The sequence below is a fragment of the Beta vulgaris genome, chromosome 1 (genome assembly GCF_026745355.1).
Source record: "Beta vulgaris subsp. vulgaris cultivar EL10 chromosome 1, EL10.2, whole genome shotgun sequence".
Taxonomy (NCBI): domain Eukaryota; kingdom Viridiplantae; phylum Streptophyta; class Magnoliopsida; order Caryophyllales; family Amaranthaceae; genus Beta; species Beta vulgaris.
The window spans coordinates 4715765-4741441 of NC_079202.1; the positions used below are offsets into that span (position 1 = coordinate 4715765).

Genomic DNA, 25677 nt, shown 5'->3' on the forward strand with positions numbered 1-25677 from the left:
GAAGCCCGGTAGCAAGGTGAAAACAAATAAGGGTCTTTTTTATGTTCATGAGGTAATTCATGTTTGGAGGGTAAAAGAAAATCGTGTCATCAACATATTGGAGGTGGGTTATCATTTTACCATCCTTGCAGTAGTAGAATAAATGCTAATGTAACGGTCATTAAGTGGCCTATTGCGACGATTTTGGCCGCACGGCAATTAAGGGCGCAACAATAGGTATAGACTGATTCCTTCCCACATAATCAAGTTTATAACTTTATTGATTAGCAAAAGTAGAGATTTCGTTACCAAATCTAATAGGAAGGGGTATAGAGGATCACCCTGGCGGAGTCCTCTTTGAAGATTGAAAGGGCTCATTAGAGACCCATTTACTAGCGCAGAAGCACGCGCTGAAGAAATACAAGAGGAAATCCACAATCTCCATTTCGTCGAGAAACACATTTGTTCCAAAGACCAATCAAGGAAGGACCAGGAAATGCCATCGAAAGCCTTGTGAAAAATCGACTTTCATCACTACTGCAGAAATATTGTTCCGCTTACCAGATTTGATTATTTCACCCACAATAAAAAACACTGTCAAGTATTTGTCTTCCCGCAACAAAGGAATATTAGAAAGGGCTAATCAAGTAGTCCATAACCTTTTAAAGTCTTCTAGCTAGCAGTTTCACAATTATCTTGTAAAGGCAATCGACCATGTTGATTGGTCGGTATATCCTGTAGGGAGGAGAACCAAAATTCATTCACCGTTTCATAAATGTCCTGATTAAACACATCCCACAAACTTTTAGTAAACCTGAAACTAAATCCGTCAAGGTGTTGTGCTTTTTGAGCATGACAAAGAGGCAACCGCTTCATTAATCTCTTTGAGGGAGAATGGTGCGCTGACTATTCAAGGTACTATCCCACAACTTTTTGCACTATTTCTCTTACTTTATGAAACTTCTATCTTACTTTGGGATTCCTTCTTACTTTCTAGTACATCTCTCTCTTGCTCTTTGGTATACATCTATGATTTCAAGCTGTCCAAATAAGGTAATATTCGTGACAGGTAGAACGCTTTGAAATATCTCAATGATTATGAAGAAAGGAGGAAAAACCAATAAGAACTGAATATATATATATATATATATATATATAATATATATATATATATATATATATATATTGTGCTATTATTACTTCCTTCTTCATTTCTCACTTTGGCATTTTCATGACTTCTCTTAACTATTCAAGGTACTATCTCACAAAAAGGTTCATAATTAAGGTACTTTATCTTAAGAAAATTAAGAATCCTAACTTGTTTTAACTTAAGTAAACATATTTTAACTTATAACTCAACTGAACTCATTGTAATTCATGTTAATTTGTTGAACTTATATTTAGAGTTTATTGAAACTTATGTTAACTTAGTTTTTGTGAAAACAAGTCCAAATATATTGAATATTAGACTACCTAGATCCATTATTACTAAATTCATGTGATGACTTGTGAAAACATAATTGAGAAGACAATAATTATAGGTCAAAGTAATCATCACCTTATAATTATATATTCTCATATATTTTGGTAAAGGATGATAGTTTATTCCTAAGCAAAAATGGGTATAGGCATTTTTTTTGCTTCCTATAATTAAGGTCATTGCCTTTAAATAATGGATTAGTTAAATTACACCAAATAAGTTCCCCTTCATACCTTAATGGTCCCACGTGTGTTTTTCATGGTACATCCCCTATGTCCTTAATTGGTGTCCTTCAATCCGATGTGCCCCCATTTAAGTGTCCCACTTGCTAGGATTTAAGGATCAACTCATTTATTGTGCAAATCTCGTAAATGTCAAAAGTTTTTAAATCCAAACAAAAATTTGTAACAGACGACACAGGAATTTATATGTATTGGCTCCTCCACCCTACACAAAAAATCCACATAAATCTGTCCCTTTCGATAATTTCTTCTGTTTTTATCCCTAATGCAAATTACACTTCTTTTCCTTGTTTTGTTAAGTCAGAAATATGCTGTTAATGTTTGCTAATTGTTCCTTAATCTCCGCAGTTCTCATTTCCTAATATTGAATGGACGAACTAAAGACAAACCTCCTCCTTTAATCAAATGATGTATACACAGAAGTTGATAATTCACTGGGGAACACGATAATTGCAGGATATAGACGCCCACATGATATATCATTATCACTAATATGTCATAGCAACACCCTTTTTTCCAAAATCTGATATTATTTCAATCTCTCGTATACGATCGATAATTAGATTGAGCAAAATTTCTAATGTAATCTGCGTAGAATACAATTTTAATAATTGTGTCTCTCTCGTTCTTACACACTCTCTCTTTCATGTATTGTGAAAGTGAGTACTACTAAGTACTATCATTAGTAAATATTTCAACTTTTGCACCGTAAAAATGGAAATTAACAATTTAAGGATACCCTAAAACCCTTCTATTCTTTAAAGTTTTTACACCTTTCGGATTTTTTTTCCAGCATTCTTCTTACTTCATTGAGTCACTAACAAATTTTCAAGTAATAACTATACAAATATACTAAAAGACATTCCTACTAAAAAAACGGTTGTTACAACTTACATGACACTCTCCTATGTATGTGCTACGTGACACATAAATAACTTCAATGTGCAGTTTTTCAAAGTAAAATATAATAAAGTTTTCTACAACTGTTGTTACAACTTACATGACACTCTCCTTATAATTATATGTAACTATAAAGACATATATAGACAAATACCTCTGATTTCTACAACTTTTATGAACATAATTACATTTTCGCACCGCAATTCCCATTAAAAATATTTATCTTCAAATCCGTAGAGTTTTTTTTAGAAGCAACTAATCAAGTGATAACATCCATTTTTCAATTTCGCACTAGACAAAAGATAAAGAAAAGTTAATAATAGTATTGACTATGAAATTTATGAATAATAATATATATGATAATTGTAACTAACTCGAGCCATTGTCCGGGCAAAAATAATAGTTTAGTTTGAAAATGAGTATTGAAAACTGAAAATGTAAAGCTCTTACTGTAACACCCGATAATTCTCCCTTTTCAGATTTACCTTTTCAATATAAAATATAGAGAATTACCCAAGCATTGTCGCGCGCCCGTGTGATAACGTATCGGCTTATTCAAATTTTACGGCGAAAAACATATAACTAAACTTCATACTTTAATATAATAAAAATATAAGTAAATAATTATTTAAAACCAAAATACTCTATAAATGTCTACTCAAACCAAACTTATTATACTATGTTCCTACTAAGGCAGTAAATAAAATACTCTTCATTCCCGAAATCCCAATAATGCAACATCTGCAAACATGTAAATATCAATGCTCTACAGAATCTGCTCACCAAAATGATTCATCACATGATCAATAATAAGGTAAAGTCATGATCAACAATCACAAACAAGCACGTAATCAGCAAAGCTGAGTACTACATAGTATTACATAAACAATCCTAACATGATACTAATAAATAACATGCAGGGATAAATAATAATATAATAATGTAACATTCTGCAGATAACTTCTACTGAACTAAGCTTTAAACATCTTTTTATTGCTTTAATGTAATAGTTATTAGACCGAGTTGTCTTATCTAAACTTGCCTTCACCTAGGAAGACGAAATACCGGCGCGACTCCGTATTCCAGAATGACCTGAGATATCGAGGAACCTTTGAAAAATAATAGGGATAGTGATCAATCCATCTCCTAGAAAAGCCATGGGCTACCAGCATGTACTCCAACTCCTGATTGTCCAACTCTAGACGTGCACCAGTCTAAAGTCTATTACTATCCAAGTTACACTTTACGTGATATACAATTCATTACTTGTTATAACACACACACAAGTAACACAGAAATATCAAATCAGACATTCACAACTGAACTTTTCTTTTATCTTAGGATTTAATAAGTGATCACACAACTTACAATCCAAGATTACTTTCTTTAATTTTAATCTTTATTACTTGTTGAACCTAGCCAACAATCAATATTACCTTTCAAAGGAATAACTTGTCAATTTACCAAATAAGGCCCACAATCCTTACAAAATAGTGAAAATAATAATGTAATGAAACACATGAATAAACATAATTCAATCTCAATAATATTATTAATCTCATACAAACATGATAATCTTTAACTCACAATCAGATCTCAATATCAACATGCTTGCACAGAGGCATAAAACATGTAAAATTCAATCATACTAGAAATCACATATGAACCTATAAAGTTCCTATACATGATAGTATGATACTACAACTTTTTCTTCTTATGTCATGATACTATATCACATAACACACAGGTATGTACGTACCTTGTGTAAACCAGTTGATAGGCCACCTTTAATCCCTTAAAAGTCACCTACTGAATATTGTCCGCCTAAAATAATCAATATAAACCAGAATCAATATAAATAAATACAACAACTTTAAAATACTTTAAATCCCCTTTAAAATATTTAAAAGTTGTTTTTACTATTAAAACTTCAATTACTTTTAATATCTAGCATAGTACTACCATACTAGTAATTAAAATCCTTAAAACTCCATTATAAAAGCCCTTTCTAAAATTCCAGCAACTTATAAAATTATAAATCTCTCTTTAACATACATAAACATGCTTAAATTCATAATTTAAAACAATCTCATAGTTTATAACATGTTACTATGATTTTCCAATAATTAACACCGTAAAAATCCATGTAAAGAACATTAAAAACTCAATTTGAAAATAATAATCAAATCTAAAATTTTATTCTTTTAATACATAATATATATGAATCAAGATTAATCATTAAAATAGTAATTTAAAGTTAATAGTCATGATTAATATTAAAATAAAGCATAAAAACATGATCTTTAATGGAAATTTGAGGAAGAAGAAAAGAAACTAACCAACAAATCAAAGAACGAAGAAGAAGGAAGGGGCACTGAACAGAATATCACGTTGCAGCAGTGGCGCAAGAAGGAAAATTGTCATTATGGAGGTGTGGTGACATTTCTTGTCGAAGAAGAAACATTATTTAGATTGAATAAGAAAGAAACTTGGGAGAAAACCAAAATCATGTGAGAGAGAGAGAAAGTCGGCTGGTATGAGGGAGGAGAGAGAAAATAAATTCTTGTATGGTAAAAAATAATTGGGTCTAAGATATTTATAAAGAGGCTTTTCCTTTTGGGCTTAAGAAAAGGAGATCGGGTTCAAATAGAATTTGATGATGAATAGGATTAATGAATTAGAACTCCTAACATCAATATAAATCATTTTCCTAATCTACTTAGAATTTTGGGTTCCTCAAGCCCATTTAAACTTCTTTTCCAAATCAAATTAGCATTTCAAATAAAACATGCCTAAATAAAATATTTTTAACTTCCTTAAATCCTTAAAATAATGTCTTTTAACTTTCAAAATAGTCAACCTTCTTTAAATAATTAAATCATTTAAAACTAAATTATGTTTAAATATAAATATATAAATACTAAAATATATTTATAAAATCCATAAAATTACGGGGGATTATACATACTATTATAGTCTAATTTTTTTATATTTAGTTAAAACTAATAATTATACACTAAAAATTTATATTTTGCATATATACATTAATTTAAATCCAATTTGTATATGAGCCAAATATTCTCGCTCAAAGCCTTAAGTTAGTACCTCTACGTCCCAAGAAGATGTGAATACTTATTGGAACACATAGTTTATTGTGATAAGTTGTAGTATGGTTATCAAATATTATTTTATTATAAGGTCATTTGACTAGAATAACACGAACTATGGCCTAAGTGCACTAAACAACATAGACTTTGGTGGGTGCACTTTGTAGCATAACCTTAATTACTGCGAGGTGCAACACTTAGCATAAATGTGGTCGGAGATTGAAGATTCTGTCCGAGTATCGGAATCTTGATTACAATATTATTTTCTTCTCCTTTTCCCTTTTACTTTACTCACAGCTTGTGCCTCTCTTTTATTTTCTCTCTCTTTTTCTTCTCTTTCAACTTCCTTTGTCTTTCTTCTCCTAAAAAGACTTCCTTTCTCTTTCTCAATTCCAACTGAGATTCCCAGTTTCAATCAACCCAATAAAAAATTGTGAAGGTAGATCCAAATAATAGATTGCAGCATCAAGGAACAAATTATGGCGGTCAATGTGGCATGTTTGCAATGTTGTGCCAAAACCATATAACAGTTCCTCTAAAACCTTGACTAATGATGATTCGTCCTCCTTCTTTTAGACTGTTCTATTCCATGAATGAATCATCATCCTCGCACTCAAGCCAGGTCACAACCTCCTGTTCCGCTGCCGTTCGTACCCCATTCCCCCGTTCTTAGTGAAATGGGCATAGCAGTGTGAAATGGATATTCTAATATCATTTAGTTTCATATTAAGAAGGCACATTTTCATGTAGTATTAGCACATTTACATTGCATTTATGCATATTTAAATCCCTTTATAAGGTACAGTGCTTTCGTAGGTTGTTTGGTCTTTCAATTTAATCACAGGTACTTTAGACTCCTTTTTGAAGATATGATGATTAAGACACTTGTATTTTCTTTGAAACGACATATCACGTGCCCAGAACTGATTGAAATTGAAGAAGATACAAACAACTTTGTGTACTTCTGCGAAATATGGCATATCTTCACCACTTTGCCCATAACGTTTGACAGAAAATTGATAATGAGGTAATTCAAATCGGATTGGAAATTAGACTTCAATAGATTTTGCAATGATATATTACATGTACGAGAAAAAGCTCTGGATCAAAAGTAATAGTTGTTCAAAGTTAAGTTGAAGAATCTGACATTTACAGGACAACACGTTTGTGTCACTGTTGACACGTCCGTGTTACTCTGCTTTCTTCGAGACAATAACCTGTATGTAGTAGGATTTTAATATAGTAGCAGGTCAACACGCTCATGTTATTATTGACATGCCCGTGTTGATCTGCTCCGTAGTGCGTTTTGTTATGTCGCTCTTTTGTCATTTTAGGAAGATATAAATACTCTTTCATTGGTTTGATAACAGGAGGGAGAGTTTGTTGTATACACTTTTCAGGGATTCTAGACAGAGGTTAGAGAGAGAAACTTGTACATCTTCATTAATCTCCAAGACTCTACCTTTCTTCCATCAATTCAACTACTTATGTTCTTCTTCTTTTCTCTTTGTTTTCTATTATGAAGTTTGACTATTGTTTTCTAGTTTTTTTTTATTTATTTCAATTATGCTTGAGTAGTTCCTTTCAACAATGGTTAAGTTGAACCCTAGTATAATCTATTCTCTACTTCTCATGAAATTTTATCTTGTGATATGATTTTAGTGAATGATTTCAACCCCTTACCCCAATATGAATTTGATTGATTATTCTACTCAAAATACTCCTCTCCAACAGTATATTTATGATGATGATGATGAAGTAAAGATAATAAAAGAAAACTATTCGGATGATGATAAGATTGAAAAAAGGACGAATGTGATGGAGGTTTTGAAGGAGGAAGAACTCTTGTTTAAAAACCCTTTCTTAAAAAATTCTATCGATGGGAATGAAGTGATTCATGAGTCTTGTTGGTTACACCTACTGTTTTTGAGTCACATGTTCATTTCTCTCAAAAACTTGACCTCATTCCTTCTTTTCCTATATCATATCCTTCATCATTACTTATTTATCCCTCTTTCAATGACTTATGATCATGAAATTTATGTACAATCGGTTTCTTCCCAACATGTTTGGTCATGTAAAAAGACTAGTAATTTTTACTTTTTCTTCTCTTGTGAATACAACTTTTTCTTGATTTTCCTTTTTACAGGTTTTGTAGAGTTTTAAACTAATTTATTTTACATTTTCTTTTGTATATTATTTGCTTTTCTGTGAGATGTATGCAGATGCATTTGACAAACTACCAAGGACTTTGATGAGCTATTCCAGGGAGGCAACCCAATTTTTCTAACTTTTTTTTTACTATTTACTTTCAGATTTAGGAAATTTTAATTTTTCATTTAATCACTAACTTCTAGTTTTGTGCAATTTGTCATCCAGGGGTCGAGGTCATAATATTATTCAATGAAACTAATTTCATTGGTTCTTGATGTTATGATGTGTTAGGAGGTTCAACTCTGTGTTTTCACTCACAACATTTTTGGTATACTCTTTCCTTTGCCCCTATTCAAGTTTTTGAGAATCATCTCTCTTTTTGCCATATATATTTTGGTTTAACTTTATTGTGTGATTGAGGAAGTTGATCCTATCATGTGGTTGTGGATGTTTCCCTTTCCCTTCCCTCCCTATTGTTCTTTGTCACATTAAGAACAATGTTTTATTTAGCTTGGGGGAGGATATACTCTTTGGGTCATGACTTGTATATATTTCCATTTAGGTTAGTCGTAGTTTTTTTCCTTCATATTTGCATATTTGGGCTTTGTGAGTATGCCTTCTGAAAACCTTCATGAGACCTTATTCGTCCACTAGGGAAACCCTAGGGGGTTTAAAGGAATTTATTGCACATGCTAGGTGCAATCGTGATTCCTACAAAAGTGAGTTAGGATTTATTATTTTATTTGTAGTAGGGACATCTTGGTTTAGTTTTTGCATTTTTATTGTATTTGTGCATGGCATAAGCTTGATGCACTATCTCCTTTCAATCCTTTGAGCGAAATGCGGCACAAAGGAAGGAAAATCCTTGGACGACCCCAACGTCTCCACCCTGTAGGAACTACAAGATCACCCCAAGGACACCTTTGGCATCTAGGGGACACGGGCGACCATAGAACCCTCTATAATTCAATAAGTGGAACACATTAGTTATCTGGTCCCAATCGGGTTGGGCAGTAAGGGTCGGAAAAGGGCAATTACTCATTCTTAAAACCTTAAAACCAACATTCTTAAGGCCAAGGAGTCGGGTGGAAAAGGGGGGAAAGATTTATGTTCCTGGTTCTCCTGTAGATCTTCCGGAACCACAAGAATCCGTAGTTCGAATTGAATTCCAACTTATCACCTTTTTTTTTAGATTTTGAGAAGAGTTGATCTTTGGAGAGCACAATACAACGAAAGTTGCAAGCTATGTTCGGTGGGGGTTTTTATTATTTATCGTTGACCTCTATGGTAGAATTAGTCAGTCGGGGGCCTGAGAAACATGCCTCTGGCCTTTTAAAATTTCTCTACCAAAGCCTTACTAAGTGGAGTAGCATTAAAGTTCATGCTTTGAGCTTGTGTTTGTGGTTTTGCGGTAATTTATTGGAAGAATATATGTTGAAAGAAAAAATTCTTAAAATAATAGTGTGGAAGTACGAAATGAAAGGAATGGTGAAGAGAAGTTGTCAAAAATAATTATGAAAAAATGAAAAAAAAAGGAAAGAAGTGAAAAAAAATATTGAATAAAACGTGAATGAAATTTGTTGGAGCTTATAAGGATGGGTGTTATGTTGATTTATTGGTAATGTGTTTTTGAAATTCTAGTAGAAGTTTTTGTGGCATTTACATCTAATGACAATAGATGTTAAAATATTATTTCCTCTACGAGTTGGCTTTTAGCACCACATTCCCAAATATTTTTCCTACCCTTACCTTAGCCAAGATATAACCTGTTGTAAGTCCTCATGATCTGTACGCATGCATGCTTTTGTCAATTTTAAGTGGAGAATGAGACGATAGTCAAGTTTAAATAAAAATATTTCATTCGAGTCGACTTGATATATGTTTGAGTGGAAATTTCATAACCCATAAACATATGAGAGAGAGTGTGCTTGACAAAAGTGAGGTTCACCAAGTTTAATTGAGTTTAGCTTGGGGGGGCGTTTGTGGTTTGCCGTGGTGAGTCATGTAGCAGTTACATGAATTCAAATGAGGTTTGGTTTATGGTCTATCTTAGTTTAATCTCATAATTGTAATATCTTTCATATGCCAGAATTTCATATCTTTTAGATTGAATGGTTGAAGATATATATAAGTCTTGTTTAGAAGTTCATCTTACTTTTCCCTAGAGGTGATCATGGGATGGGTTAGGTTCGTGTCTTAAAAAAATTGCCCATTGGTCAGGCTAACCAAAATTCCAGACAATTTTTTTTTGCCTAAAGCCTGCAATTTCAGGCTTTTCAGGCCAAAATCGGGTTGAGGCAAAAATTAGACTAAAAAGTCATTTTTGGCTTTCCCAAAGCCCATACCAAAGCAAAAACAACAGGTCAGGCCCTACCACGGGCCAAAAGAATCAACCCAAACCGGCTAAAATTCGGGCCAGGCCAGGCTGAGCTGATTTGATCAACTCAACTTTTCCCATGTGAATTGGTTTGGTTTGCTTCACGACAAAAAAATATTTAGCTTGGGGGAATTTGATAAATGCATATTCTAACATCATTTATTTCATATTAAGGTGCATTTTCATGTAGTATTAGTAGGTCTGTCCCTTTGATGACCTTTGGACGAACTAAGAAAAAATGGACCCTTTCCCATATCCACTACGATTATTGACATATATTGACATTAATGGTCAGAGTTCGGTTGAATATAGGTTTCCTAACTCATGAAATTTGGATTTATTTTAGCTTACATTTTGTATAAGATACCCACTGAATTAATAGTTAGTTGATTATATTTTTATGACATGTCTTCCTAAATTAAGTCATATATTGCTTTTTAAATTTATCACGCCATCCTCTACATCAGTTTGTCAGTTAGAGTCTGGGTTTTGGATTACAAAATTGTGTAATCGCTTTGGCCTTTTAGATTACTTTTTAATATTTTTCTGGGTTTGAATTATGAAAAAAGAAAAGGCAAACAATATAAACTCTAACTTTTTTAACAATTCCACGGTAACATTCGTGTTCTTTTTATTAATGTTTAATATATTTGACTATCTTATTACTTTATTGATTCGTACAATTTTTCTAAAATTGAATGTTTTGAATATAATTTACATTGAGATAAAATTAATAACATTTCATATTAATATTAGGGTGCACCAAGGTGCAGACCTCCACACATTTTGGAGCCTAAACTCCCACTATCTTATTCGCTTGCAAGCTTTTATAAGACATGTCCTCACACATTATACACTCACTCCTCTTCTCTACGCAAAAATGATTCAAAAACCACCAATCATAATCACAATTGCTAAAATAGTTCGTAAATGTCCCGTTTCAAATGGTAAAATCTTTTAAACATTGGTAAGAATGGTTGGAAAGGACTTAGGACAATAGTTACATGATTTTTGAGGTGCAAAATAAACTCGCAAAAACATATTAATAATGCAATTCAACTTATAGAGAGAAATTCACTAGTGGAAAAATGAAGAAGGGCTGCGCTGAAAAAGGCATGTAGGCTGCGCTTTTTGACAGCAGTCATTTCAATAGCAGCCCTTCACATTTTAAGTAGGGTTGCGCTAGAAAAGCGTAGCCCTTCACTGTGAAGGGCTGCACTTTTTAGGTAAAAGCGCAACCCTTCATAGCTAGAAGGGTTGCGCTTTTTAGGTAAAAGCGCAGCCCTTCATGGCTAGAAGGCTGTGCTTTTACCTAAAAAGCGCAGCCCTTCCTACCCCAAAAAAAAAAAAATTTTTGTTTTTTTTTTACATTTTTTACTCATTATCTCACATTTTCTGAAATTATACAGAAGAGAAGATAAACTAAACGAAAATAAACCCAAAATAAAAAAAAGAACGAAACGAAAATGAAAACAAAGAGAAGTATACAATGCAAGAACATTAATCAAAACGAAGATGAAAATACAAGAACATTAATCAAAACAAAAAGAAGTATACAAGAACATTAAATCAAAACAAAGAGAAGTATACAAGAACATTAATCAAAACAAAGAGAAGTATACAATGCAAGAACATTAATCAAAACAAAGAGAAGTATACAAGAATATTAATCAAAACAAAGAGAAGTATATACAAGAACATTATAGATCTGAAAATACAAGAACTACCTCCAAACATTAACCTAATAATGTTTAAATACATAAAACAAAACCCTAATACATAATTAAGGAAAAAAAATTCGGAAAAACTTAAAATGGCTATTTGGAGGCTTAAACGAACTCGAATGGCTTAAAAAGCGTAAACATCACGGCATAGCGGTGAGTTTGACTCGTTGGCCCGTTCCGCTTCCGAAAAGGTATCACAATAGGCAATCGGACTCCGTCGGCATGATTCGTGCAAATCATTTCAGGCTTTTCGTCGCGTTTGTCGCATTTTCTGGGAATTTTTGAGAGAGAAGAGAGGATGAGAGAGAAGGAGGAAAGGGAGGAGGGTTGTGAGAGAGGGGAGAGAAGGAGGAAAATGGATGAGGGACGTGAGAGAGGAGAGAGAATGAGGGATAATATATCTGAAGCCCGCTAATATTTCAAAGCCCGCGATTTTTTTATTTCAAATTTTTTTAAGAAAGGCTGCGCTTTTCTTCAAAGCGCAGCCCTACTTAGTCAGAAGGGCTGCGCTTTTTATAAAAGCGCAGTCCTTCACTTAGTAGGGCTGCGCTTTTAGGAAAAGTGCAGCCCTTCTGAAGTAAGAAGGGCTGCGCTTTTGAAGAAAAGCGCAGCCATACTAAGTGAAGGGTTGCGCTTTTCTTCAAAAGCGCAACCCTTCACTAGTAGGGCTGCGCTTTTAGAAAAAGCGCAACTCTTCCTCCGCAGCCTTTCCTTTTTTTTCCCCTAGTGACTTAGAGTAACGTGAGTAAAAATTAAAGGAGATTTTGGACTTCCTAAAAGAACATTTAGTTTGAACAAACCCTTAACTTGGAATTAACCTTTGAGAATATAAGTTGTTAAGTCTCCAACATACTATAAATTTTCAATTACTAGAAGAAATATCTTTCTTCAAAAACTTTCTAGGGAATCAAACATAGTTCGTCCTTAAAACATGGTTTTAAAGTCTTTTTTCCCACATTTGGGGTGTTAAGGAATGAGGAAGCAACTTTTAACAATATCCACTAATGAAATACAGTATTCCAATATCAAGAATTCCTTGTAACAAATTTCAAAACATTCCTCTCATAACTTAATAGGCCTTTCCTTATTGAAAACATGGAATAAAAGTGATTTTATGACCCATTTAGTTTAAGAATTCAACTACCAAAACAAGAAACTTTTTAACTATTAACACATATACATGCAACCTCTTAATCACCATCTAAGCTACTGCCCCAACCAAGCCAGCATCATTCAAAATACTCAAAATACAAGTACACACAAATTTCTTATGAAAAATCGATTAAACACACTTAACTAGTTCCTAATATATAAAAAGAACATCACTTCCACTTGGTTCCTTAACATGAAATGGTCACACCTGTTTAACATCAATATACAGTAGCTAATAATAATGTAAACCAAAGAAATTCATCCTCAAAATCGTTCTTAATGATTTCTCCACAAATCTACACTAGACTAGTTCTCAAAGGGGATTGATTTTGGTTACCTTCATCTCCAAAGAATGTAACTCGACTTATTCTTCTCCTTAAGGTGTGGTTCTGACTTCCTTATGACCCTAAACGACAAAGTTATATTCACACAAAATTTTATAAGAAAATACCTAACGGGGGTACCTTAATTAACCCAAAATATTCAATATACTTACTATTTCCTTAACTGAAGAGGATGGCCCTGTTTCTTGAACTTCTTTGCAATTAAAGCTCGAATTCTTTCCTTCCCAGTATGCACCTACATATATAGAATAGGAATTAGGCCTTGTATTCAATATTTAAGAGAGAAAAATTGGAGAAAACGAAGCTAAAACCAGACCCATGTATTACCGCAGGTCTAGTGAGATAAGCAGGGGAAGGAAGAAGACTTCTGGGCAGTAGGTTTTTCTTGAAGGATTGTGGTGAAATTTTTATGATGTTTAGGGAGACATGTGAGGGTGCGTTGGTTGTATTTGATTCACGTGATCTATCCACCAACAAGTTTATTTGGGAGTCTTTCTTCACACCTGATCCAACACTATAATTTTCTGTTCTTTTGTCCTAACCTAATCCTTAATTAGTATTATATTATATGCTAGTGGTTTAAGGCCCCCACAAGGTGATTTTCTCACTCTAAACATTCTGGACATAGCTCCCCTTGATTAACTTAGGTCTCCATAAATTAAAAGAAATTCCAAAGTCCATTGTTCCCATTGGAGTGCTTTATAATCACTTCTTGAATACTCATCCTCCCACCATTTTGTATGATTACAAATCCTTAAATAAAAACATATTGGATCCTAATACCCACTTAGTATACCCTAGTTGGTTACTTATCATTAATTCAGAATTTTGCTCATATTTATTATCACTTTTATGCAATCATTACACATAGGCACATAATATTCACATCACATTGCTACACACAACTTATCATACGTATTAATCTCGTAGGATCAAACTCTAACTTTGTAACTTAAGTTACTTAATCATAAACTAAATTTGCGTCATTTACTGGTTGTTACATCCTTTCTTCCTCCTTCTCCTTCTCCCTTCTTCTCCTTACTCCTTCTCCCTCCTTCTCCCTCCTCCTTACTCCTTTCCCCTGCTGTTCGCTCTTCGCCAGAGCCCAATGCCCCCCACGCAACCCCCCACCACCCCGCACCTCATATGCCTTAGTCGGTTTCCCTAAATCAGGCTAGCACTGCATTAGGCCGCGCAATGTCCACTTGCAACCCAAGCCACTCCCACACGCAGCCTCCCCCACCCGCCAGTCTCCCTCCTTCCTCTTCTTCCTCTACTTTTTCACAGTTTTTTTCTTAAAAAAAAATTCATTGTTCACATGAAATTGAACATAAATTTTGGTTCCGAAAAAATACTCAGTTCCATCATGGTGGAACCAAAAATATGGTTCGATTTCTTAAATTTTTTAGAATTTTGAGATTATAAAATGCATAATACGTATAAAAATATATAATTTTAAATAAATATAAATGGTAAATAGCAGGATCCAAAAATATAACAACTTATACGGTAATTAAATATAGTACAATCAATGGCATGTTGCAATTCTAGTTTCTAGAATTTTAGCCATGGCTAGTTTCGTTGTGCAATCATTTTAGAAATGTTTGTTGACAAATGACAACTAAAACAATCAAAGAAAAAAGAAACAAAGAAAAATAGAAGGTGATGGACAGCTGAGAATGTTTATTATGGGACCCTTAAAGTTTTACTTTAATCTTCTTTTTTTCTTGGTCTACCTTAAAGCATAATCTAATCTAATCTTATTAACTTTTGACTTGCAACGAATGGCAGAAAAAAGGTAGCGGTACTGAGGAAGTAAGCCGTCTAGGTACGAAGACGTTGCTTAGTTGTACTAAAGAGGGGCCTCATGCACGGTCCCAGACTCCCAGTGCTTCTGTCTCTACTTTTCCAAGTACGGATCGTTTTGGGTTGGAAGGCATGAAAGGTAACATTAACCATAATTAAGATTTTTTTTCCCACACTACTTTTAACTTTTATGTTTTTACGAAAAATTATCTTATAAAAAAATTGTTGTCCTAAACTATCTTATTTTTACTATTTTATTGTTGATAGTTGACTTATGCCGATTTTCGACATTGACTTTTATTTTTTCAGTTCAAAACTATGGGAAAAAGCAAAATTACCCCTATGCAAATTGAGGAGGGTGATTGTTTCAATTTTAGTTAAAATAAAAGAGGAATTTGATGGTAGATTGGTGGTACAAAATGTCACATAGATATGATAAAGAGAGCGTGCGCATACAGAAAAATGGGGGAATTAGGGTGGGAAAAATAAAAAAGGGTTTGAAGAGGTCAAGTGATATAACGTGACATTTAAAAACCGAAAAAAACAAAAGTCAACGTCGAAAACCAGCATAAGGTAGTTGTCAACAACAAAATGGTAAAAGGAAGGTAGTTCGTGACAATAATTTTTTTATAAGGTAGTTTCTCGAAAAAAAGAAAGTTAAAAATAATTTGGGACAAATCTTATATAAATATATAATTGGTTCAGATTCAATTAATTTCAATGAATGGAGCTTGTGGTATTAAGATTTGATTTTGATTGTTAACCCGTTATTCACGGGAATATAGGAATTAAAAAGTAAGAAGTCTCATCCTCTGAAAATGGTGAAGTCTTTTAGTCTTTGTGACTCTTTTTTAACAAAAGATACAATAAAAATAGCAATTACAAACTTAATTTTTAATTTGGACATTTATTTTTTGTACATGAACTAAAGATAATGTACAAATGGTAAAGATAATGAGAGTAAAAGTAAAGAAAATTTTAAAAAGGTAGAGAGAAAACTGAGCAGTAAAAAAGAGATGGTGAAATAACCTATTACTCCCTTCGTTTCATTTTAATCCACACGCTTACACTTTTCACGCATGTCAATGCAAAACTTTGAGGACATATATCTTTAGTTTTGTATTTGTAAAAATTATAAAAATTACATATTAATAAAATACATACTAAGAAGAATCTAACAAGATCCCACATGACTATGTTTTATTCACGTATAAATCACAAACGAGGGTCAAAGTGCAATTTGTGAATAGTGTAAAATGTCAAAGTGTAACAAATAAAATGAAACGGAGGGCGTATAAGGAAAAAGGATTAATGATCCTAATTAAAATAAAAAAGAACTTCTAAATGGCAATATGTCCTATTTTATAATTTTTACATTAGGGTAAATATAGTTATGTGAGATATTGTTAGATTCAACTCGACATCTGGTTTCAAAATATCAATTTTTTATAACTTTTCACTTATAGGAAATTAGGTTACACATCGTCAAGTGTGCCTTGAAATGTTGCACCATTTGATTTTTCACGTATTCCAACATGTTTATTTGATTAATAATATCTCAAATTGTGTATATATGTAAAGATAATTATAAAAAGTTGATATTTCCAATCCTCAGATTAAGATGGATGGATCTAAATTGACGATGTTTTTTTCTCATACAATGGTGAGAGAATAGAGTCAAAATTTGATTGATGAGTGGTGCCCGAAAGTGAAAAAAGGGAATATTATTCTAAAACATATATTTATAAATAATGTTACTTTTTAGTTTTTATTGTATATATTAGAATTTTTATTATCAAATATTATAACTTCTATGATATAAAAATCTTGTTTTTTTTTTGTGAACATATAAAAATCTTGTTGTATAATGGTCCTCGATCCATTGTAGCTTTTCGTTAAAAATTGTAACTCTTTCTTTTTTGGATAGTCACCCTTGAAATTTTCGGCGTAAATAAAGAATATGGCATTTGTCATCTGTCAGCCTGGCAAGTTCAATTTGAGAATATTAGTAGCTTTTTCACCGGGAAAGAGCACTGAGCACAATTTTTAAGTGACATGCAACAGAATCTATCTACTTCATTAGGCTTAATTTTTGGCAGTTAAGATCCCCTTTTTTTTTCTTTAATAGCCGTCCAAGAGTGATTATCCTTTGTTAAAGCTAGCAAATGACGTAGGAAAAGGCAAAAGAGATTAAGTATTCTAAATTATATAGAAAGAAACCTACTAAAAACGAAAAGCCTGGTTAATTTTTTTCATCATTATGGGGGTTGGGGAAGTTGAGAATAAACAAATCGTTAGAAAGAAAGATTTGGTAAATTTTGTTGGTAAGTGATTTAATATATTGTCCGCAAATGATATACATATATTATATGGGCTACACATATACTGGGTGTACCGTGTACGTGTTACTAGTCTTACTACTAAAATTTATACTTTATGTATGTGTTACTATTAAAATATATATTATTACTAAAAAAATATTACAAACTTACAATGTTTCGGCAGATAATTTTGTTTTTAATAATTTTTCTTTATCTTTGTTTAAAAAATCTATTTTATGAAATTTTCTTCATTTAGATTGGTGTGAATCCTTTTTTTAAAACTAAAAAAAAGAATTATAATTTTTTTTCAATCTTCATCATTTTTATACTATTGATTTCTACTAAAATTTTCAGCCGTTTTTAATTATTTGATTTATTTGTAGAAAAATAATGTTATATTTTCATCCCTACCATGAAATAAAATTCAATTCAAATTATAGTATTTCAATCGTCTATGTATTATGTAAATTCAAATATCGTTAATAACAAAATAGGTTCAAATGATTGTAAGTTTGTAATTTTTTTTAATAACGGTATACATTTTAGTAGTAACACATATAAAAGATATACATTTTAGTAGTAACACATACATTAAGTGTATGTGTGGCCCACATACACCGAGTTTATGTGTATCATCTCTCTATATTGTCAAATGGTGCTTAGGAAAACTAAGCGAGGGTGTTCATTGTACGCAATAATGCTCGTCATCTCTGTAAGTATATCAAACGTAAATCAACTAATCTTTTAAAAAATAATAGTAATAATAATAATGAACAGACTTACTCTAAGGGTTATATATCTAATTTATAAGAATAGACACGGTAAGTTAATATACAAACTATCAACGTAATACTAGGCTATACATTATAATTAAGCTATTCCTAAATTAGGGGATTACAAAATCATCTTAATATGTACAATATCTATCACACCTCCGCAGTCAAAGCGGGAGGAGGATGAATGCTTAGACTGTCCCGAAAATCATCGAAGAGAACTTGTGGCAGACCTTTGGTGAAGATATCGGCTATCTGATATCGGGATGGAACATGAAGAACACGAATCTGACCACGTGCCACCCTTTCGCGAACAAAATGGATGTCCATCTCAATGTGTTTGGTGCGCTGGTGCTGAACTGGATTCCCAGAGAGATAGATGGCACTTACATTGTCACAGTAGACCAATGTAGCTTTAGAGACATGACATAGGAGTTCTAAGATAAGATTGCGTATCCAACATGACTCAGAAATGACATTAGCCACCCCTCGATATTCAGCTTTCGCACTAGAGTGAGAGAGAGTAGGTTGTCGTTTGGAGGACCAAGAGATCAAGTTATCACCCAAGAATACACAATATCCAGATGTGGACCGGTGAGTATCAGGACAACCCCCCACCCCCCCAATCAGCATTAGTATAAGATATCAAATTTGTGACTGAAGAAGGATCGAGATGCGAACCATGATCAAGGGTACGGTACCCTAGAGATAGAGAATGATCCGTTTGAGAGCAAGCATATGGGTATCACGAGGAGCATGCATATGAAGACATATCTGTTGAACAGCATAGGAGATATTCAGGCGAGTGAATGTAAGATACTACAGAGCACCAGCAAGGCTCCTGAAATAAGTGGGATCAGCATAAAGCTCACCAGTGGAGGTACTGACTTTTGGTTTGGTGTCAACCGGGGTGGATGATGGCTTGTAGGAGGACATTCCGGCACGATCAAAAATTTCCTCAGCATATTTACGTTGTGAAAGAAACATGCCACCCTTGTGACGAGTCACAGCAATTCCAAGAAAATAATTTAAAGGACCTAAATCCTTCATAACAAACTTCGAACCAAGAAGGGTCATAATGGAACAGCGGAGATCATCTGAAGAAGCAGCGAGAATAATATCATCCACATACAGTAACAAATAGGCCATATCTTTATCCTTGCAGTAAATAAACAATGAATTATCAGACCTGCTGTTAGAAAAACCAATAGAAGAGACAAAATCAGCAAAGCGTTTATACCAAGATCTCGGAGCTTGTTTGAGGCCATATAAGGACTTGCGCAACAAGCACACAGTCCGGATGAGTTAGATCCCGATAACCTATGGGCTGATGCATATACACAGTCTCCTTAATATCCCCATAAAGAAATGCATTTTTAACATCAAGCTGATGAATAGGCCAATGTTTAGAGAGAGAAAGACTCAAAATAGTGCGGATAGTGGCCGGCTTTACAATCGGACTGAATGTCTCACCACAATCAATGCCAACCTGCTATGTTTTTCCATCACCTACAATACGGGCTTTATGCCTCTCAAAATCACCATTAGCTTTTTCTTTATGAGCAAAAATCCACATAGAACGAATAACATTCACATTAGGTGGACGAGGAACTAACTCCCACGTCCTATTTTTAATAAGAGCATCATATTCGTCATCCATGGCCGATTTCCGATTCGGGTTACGTAATGCATCCAATGGTTTCCGAGGGAGGGGAGATTTAGAAACAGTGGTATGTAAGTTAAAAAGTCGTTTGGGTTTAAAAACCCCACGCTGGCTACGAGTAACCACGTGTGGTTGGGCTGGTTGTTGGACCGAAGGTGGAGAAGTAGGTGGGCTGGAGCTGGGCCATGGGGCCAAAGTGAGGGACTGAGCATGTGTTGGCAGCTGGGCCGGGGGAGGATTTTTAGGGAGTGTGGTTGGCTGGGCCAGAGGAGGGGAGGACGGTCAGCTAAGTGCGGTCCAAAGGAGAGTGGAACGGATGAGGCAGATGACCCAAGAAGAGAAGGAGTGGAGCGTAGGCCCACATCATGCGGACTACCAAGAGAAAGCTGAGTGGCTGGACTGCTCTTGTGGGCAGTGAGAGAGGTGATGAATGAGGTATGGAGAAATTCCATCATCAAGGAAATAATAAGTGATGTTAGTAGGTGTGTGAATTTTAGAGAAAGGAAATTGTGACTCATCAAACAACACATGATGTCAAATGATGATTATATTAGACGATAAATCAAAACATCTGTAGCCATGATGGTTGGATGGATAACCCAAAAACACACAAGGAGTAGACCGTGGTTGTAATTTATGAATGGTAGTGGATGGAAAGAGGGGATAACATAAGCACCCAAAGACCCGTAGATGAGAATAGGAAGGTTTGCGGTGGTAGAGAGCTTCTAGAAGGGATTTGTGACTCAGTAACTTGCTTGGTAGGATATTAAGAAGATATGTGGCCATTTGCAAGGCATGGTGCCAAAAAGATGGAGGAATAGAAGCATGAGTAAGAAGAGTCCGAATGAGAATGTTAATCGAACGAATTTTTCTTTCAGCTTTCCCATTCTGAGAAGAGGTATGAGGATAAGAAAGACGGAAAGACATCCCATTTGACTCACAAAATTTACCAAATTGACCATTATCATATTCCCGCCCATTATCACATTGGATATTTTTGATAGCACGTTCAAATTGAGTATGAATGTGGGTTCTAAAGGCTAAAAATTTAGGTAAACATCAAATTTTCTAGCCAAAGGAAAAGTCCACAAATAATTCATAAAATCATCCAAGAAAAGAACATAATATCGATGTCCCATAAAACTCAAAATAGGGGATGTCCACAAATCACTATGAACAATGTCAAATGGGTAACAAAGTGGCAGAAGTAGAACTAGCAAAAGGCATTTTAATATGTTTACCAAGAACGCAAGAATGACAAATAGTAGATGAGCTAGGACTATTACATTCAATGCATTTATTGTTTTTGAGAAAATCAAAAATAGAAGCCCCGGGATGGCCTAAACGAGCATGCCACAATGGTGAAGAAACAGCAGCAAATGCAGATGGATTAGTGGATGGAGTGGTGGAGGGAGATAATGGATAAATATCACCCTGACTGTTACATCTCATTAATGTCATTCCCGTATGAAATTCCTTCACATAAAACCCATACGGATCAAATTCAACAGTGACAGAATTATCAGTAGTAAACTTACGAGCAAATATTAAGTTTTTAATAAGTTTGGGAGCATTTAGGACATTATTTAAGGACAAGGGAGGTTTCGGAGATGACAAAGTAGCATTATCATAACCACAAATTGGAATTTTATGACCACTACAACAATAATACCAGAATTATGATTGCTTAAATTAAAATAAGACGAGAGATTACCGTTAGTGGATGTCATAGGAGACGTAGCACCAGTATCCATGTACCAATTTCAATTAGGTGGAGTCAAAGTCATGGTGTGCAATGCAGACTCAATATCCGTTGGAGCAAATTGAGAAACTGGACTTGCTGCTGGAAAGTTTTGACCGGCTGCATAAGCTTGGGGAGGATGCTGACCCAAAATACCATTTGAGCGTGGGCCTAAATTGGGGCGACCCACTGGGTTGTGGGATAAGGACACGGGGGAGAAGACCATTGTGGCATCCATCCCCACGCCCAAGAATTGGGCCACTACTATTGTACCTGCGTCGGCTGGGCACCACCGGAGCCACGACCACCCTCGCGACGGTTGCTGCCGCCACTGCCAGACCCACGGGCTCCACCATTTTTCTTCCCGTCGTTAGAACCACGAGTTCTGTGGTTATTATTTCTCTCCCTATGAGTGTGAGAGTGACCCGAAGGCTCACTAGGAGGAGAGACAGAAGCATCTCGCTGAGAAGCAGCGACCATGGCTGCTGGCGAGTCATTGGACATCTCAGCCAAGGCTTTCTCCTCAAGACATAACATAGAACGAGCTTCCGAAAATGAGGAGAGAGGCTTGCTTTGACGAATAATGGTCCCCACATTTTTGTGCCTCTGTGAGGCCAGCCACAAGTTGAAGAACAAGAAGACTGTCGGTGACCGGAGCCCCGACGCTCTTGAGTTGGTCAGATAAAGTCTTGAGGCATTGAGAGTAGGCGGACGCACTAGAAAAGTCACGCATCTTGACGTGAGAAAAGTCATGTTCAAGAGCCACCACTCTTGAGTTTTTTTTGTCTTGAAACAAATCACGAAGCCGATCCCATGCGGCCTTGGCCGAGAGATCATCTTCGATGATTGTATGTAATAAGTCAGTGGAGATAGTCGCGTACATCCATTGAAGGACAATAGTCCATGGACCACAACTGTTTCTCAGCATCAGTTGAAGGGGCAGTCTCCTTGCCCGTGGGAAAAATATGGGCAAGCACGTGGTGGGATCGTGCATGGAGTTTGAATAATTGGCCCAAGCCGAATAGTGATCCGTGTCCATCTCAAGAATGAGAGGAATACTGCTTTTGATATTAGAAACCATCAAGGCCGGATGAAGCTTGGCGTCGTCCATTGATGAAAAAATAAAAAAGAAAGAAACTAGGGCAGCGGAAGAAGAGAAAAGAAGGAAAGAGAAACCCTAAAATCTGATACCATATAAGAATATAATTCCTTTCCCCATTTCATTGACACGGTATGTTAATATACAAACTATCAACGTAATACTAGGATATACATTAGGAACTAATTAAGCTATTCCTAAATTAGGGGATTACAAAATCATCTCAATATGTACAATAATATCTATCATAATTATCTAAAACATTATTGGTCTTTAGGCTTTAATGTATTTGAAGAGAAACCAATCAAGTGCGCGGAACTTGGTTAGTATGTCTGTTGACACTTGACAGTGCTACTGCGATTTTAATCCCAAGGGGGATGTTTTCCACATGGGTCATCCTCCACCTAGCGTAAATGGAAAATAAGTAAAGTCGATTCTGGAGTAGTGGCGGATTGAATTTGATCTACATAGGTTCGAAGTATTTCGAATAAATTTGAGATATATAAAATTAATTTTTTTTTTATACATTAGCCATTATATAACATTTATTTGAGAATTAAAAAATATATATGTACAAAAGAACAATTAAATCCTCAACTTTTTTAGATGCAATGGAGTCATATGGCGGTTTCTTTGATTCTCTGTATGTTAGATGTGGTATAATGTAATGGTCTGCATATGGAGCATCAATGCCTTTTATTGATGTGTCTTAGCAGGTGTATTTTTCTTTTTATACGTGCATGGTTCTTGTGATGAAACAATGTATTGTGGTATGTGTTTCTTTTATCAAGGATGGAAACCTCCTCTCCTCTTGATGCGAGTAATCACTATAAAAGTTTTCTTCTGAGGAGGAGGAATACCTAGGTTGAGTTTTTTTTGAGGTTTTTTATCCTTTATATGAATTAATAAAAGTCTATTCTAAATTATCAAAAAAAAAAATCCTCAATTTTTTTGGAAGAAATATAAATCAAAGTACATAGGTATTAACTATTTGTAAACTAAAAATATGAAGGCAAAAAAATACAAAAGTAATAATGTAGCGAATTACAATCATACTTTAGTTTGGTATGTAAAGACGATTAGAAAAGAAAAATTTGATGTGATTAATCCAATTTTATTTGTCAACTTTTGGAATGGTTCTCATAACGTCTCTAATACATTTTCGGTATATAGTATATGGGGAATTCATATCATTTCGATAAGATAGTTCCAAGTTAGGGTGTTTTCCAAATTAATAAAAAATTGGAATTATTATAAGAAGATTGGTAAAAGTTAGGAATTTGGGATTGTTTCGGGTAATTATTTCCCAAAATAAAATGAAGAAAATGTTGCATAAAACATAAAACTAAAACAAAATTAAACAGTAGAGCTCTTTGAATCAAAAAGGATAAAAGTTTACATAAAGAAACAAAATTTTTAGTAAATGTTAGTTCCGATTGGTCCAAATTATGCCAGCAATTTAAAAGAAGGAAGAAAACGAACAGAAAAATAGGGAAGAAGGAAAGAAAAGGCGTTCGGTGCGAGTCAAATCGTGACTCTTCAAATGGCTGAATATTCGCGGCCCAATTCAATAGACCATTGAACCAAGCATCAGAACGTTGATACAATGCGGTGCAGGATTATTATAAGCGGTTTTTATATTTCGAATTTTCGTTATCTTTCTCTAGATCTTCGTGGGTTCAGTTGAACCCACGCTGGATCTGCCCCTGCTGGGAGATATTCCCCTGGAAGTTCTTTTTTAAGGTAAGAAGAATGATCCTGTTCAAACCTTAATTTGTATTGTCTTCTTGCTCTAGTTTTTATAGGCTAAAGTTTAAATCCCTTAATTTCAGCGCATTCATTATTCCGAGATCCTTAATGTCGACCCCTTAACTGATGACATTGATGACGCATTTATCCAAGATTTGAGGGTCATTCATCATCATCCTAATGTTCGCTTTGATACAGACATGACCGATAACCAGGGGCAACCTTCCACCCCTTCAGTTAATGGGGAAGTGATGCTCTCACCAGATTGTCTCAAGTGTCAGAAAAGAGACACCTATGAGGACTCCTTCTCTCCTTCTAATCATTAATCATGCTATTAAGGACTAAGTTTTTTAGGTTACTTATGAGGACTTTTAGTTTACGTTATTATGTTCCTATTTTATGTACTTTTTTACACTAGTGGAAAAAAGCTCAATTGCTCCGGTTAAAAACCCCTCAAATGCTCCGTATTTGACCCGTAGCAAACGTCATACGAGCATTTGAGCATTTTACAAATGCTCCGGTTGATAACTGGAGCATTTATTTCCTCAAATGCTCCGGTTATGTCAAAAACCGGAGCATTTGAGCTTTTTTAGAGGAGTAAAATACCACAAATGCTCCGGTTTTTAAGGAAAACCGGAGCATTTGTGCGCACAAATGCTTCGGTTTTTCCAAACAACCGGAGCATTTGTGTATTTTAAATGGTAAAAAAAAGTTCCACCTACTGCCAGCATGGCAGCATGCATGCAGCTAGCATCCTATACTATTACACTAACGCAGCCCACCAGCAGTACACAAAGATATATGAAGTATTTGTAAATAGATAATTGAATGCATAATAACTTCAAAATTATATATTAAAGGTATGTGATCCAAATATAGAACCTCAAGCAGATAGTGGAAGAACATCAAACTCCTTATAGAATACACAAATCAATCCTTCACAAGCATGTTCAGTTCCAGAATTCCAGTCAAGGCTTACAGTACAAGGTAGAGCGATGAAGGGTGAATACTATAGTGCTAAATTACATAATCGAGAGATGACAAAAGCAACTATAATACAAATAGA

The 25677-nt window shown here is 34.5% G+C and overlaps 1 protein-coding gene and 1 long non-coding RNA gene across 3 annotated transcripts; both read right to left on the reverse strand.

Moving 5' to 3' along the window:
* Positions 1 to 3180: 3180 nt before the first annotated feature.
* LOC104905782 (uncharacterized) lies at positions 3181 to 13978 on the reverse strand. Of its 2 annotated transcripts, XR_008969519.1 has the most exons (5): positions 13787 to 13978; positions 13612 to 13694; positions 13453 to 13521; positions 4361 to 4425; positions 3181 to 3342 (listed from the first exon to the last, which is right to left on the reverse strand). It is a non-coding gene; the product is annotated as an uncharacterized LOC104905782 (long non-coding RNA). The 2 variants fall into 2 exon arrangements; XR_791790.4 differs by lacking the exons at positions 3181 to 3342; positions 4361 to 4425 and having other exon boundaries at positions 11894 to 13521.
* Positions 13979 to 19178: 5200 nt separating this feature from the next.
* Positions 19179 to 20019, reverse strand: LOC109136285 (uncharacterized mitochondrial protein AtMg00810-like). Its single transcript, XM_019252234.1, has 3 exons — positions 19873 to 20019; positions 19600 to 19746; positions 19179 to 19517 (listed from the first exon to the last, which is right to left on the reverse strand). The coding sequence occupies exons 1-3, from the start codon at positions 20017 to 20019 to the stop codon at positions 19179 to 19181; spliced, it is 633 nt and encodes a 210-aa protein (XP_019107779.1).
* Between the last annotated feature and the right edge of the window lie 5658 nt (positions 20020 to 25677).

Bases quoted from the DNA above. Each gene is read 5' to 3' on its own strand.
- LOC109136285 (XM_019252234.1), bottom strand. From the start codon at position 20,019: ATGGATGACGAATATGATGCTCTTATTAAAAATAGGACGTGGGAGTTA. The intron at 19,747-19,872 runs GTAGGTGATGGA...CCTATTCATCAG, and splicing joins AGAGGCATAAAGCCCGTATT to CTTGATGTTAAAAATGCATT. The intron at 19,518-19,599 runs GTATAAACGCTT...ATTTACTGCAAG, and splicing joins AAACAAGCTCCGAGATCTTG to GATAAAGATATGGCCTATTT.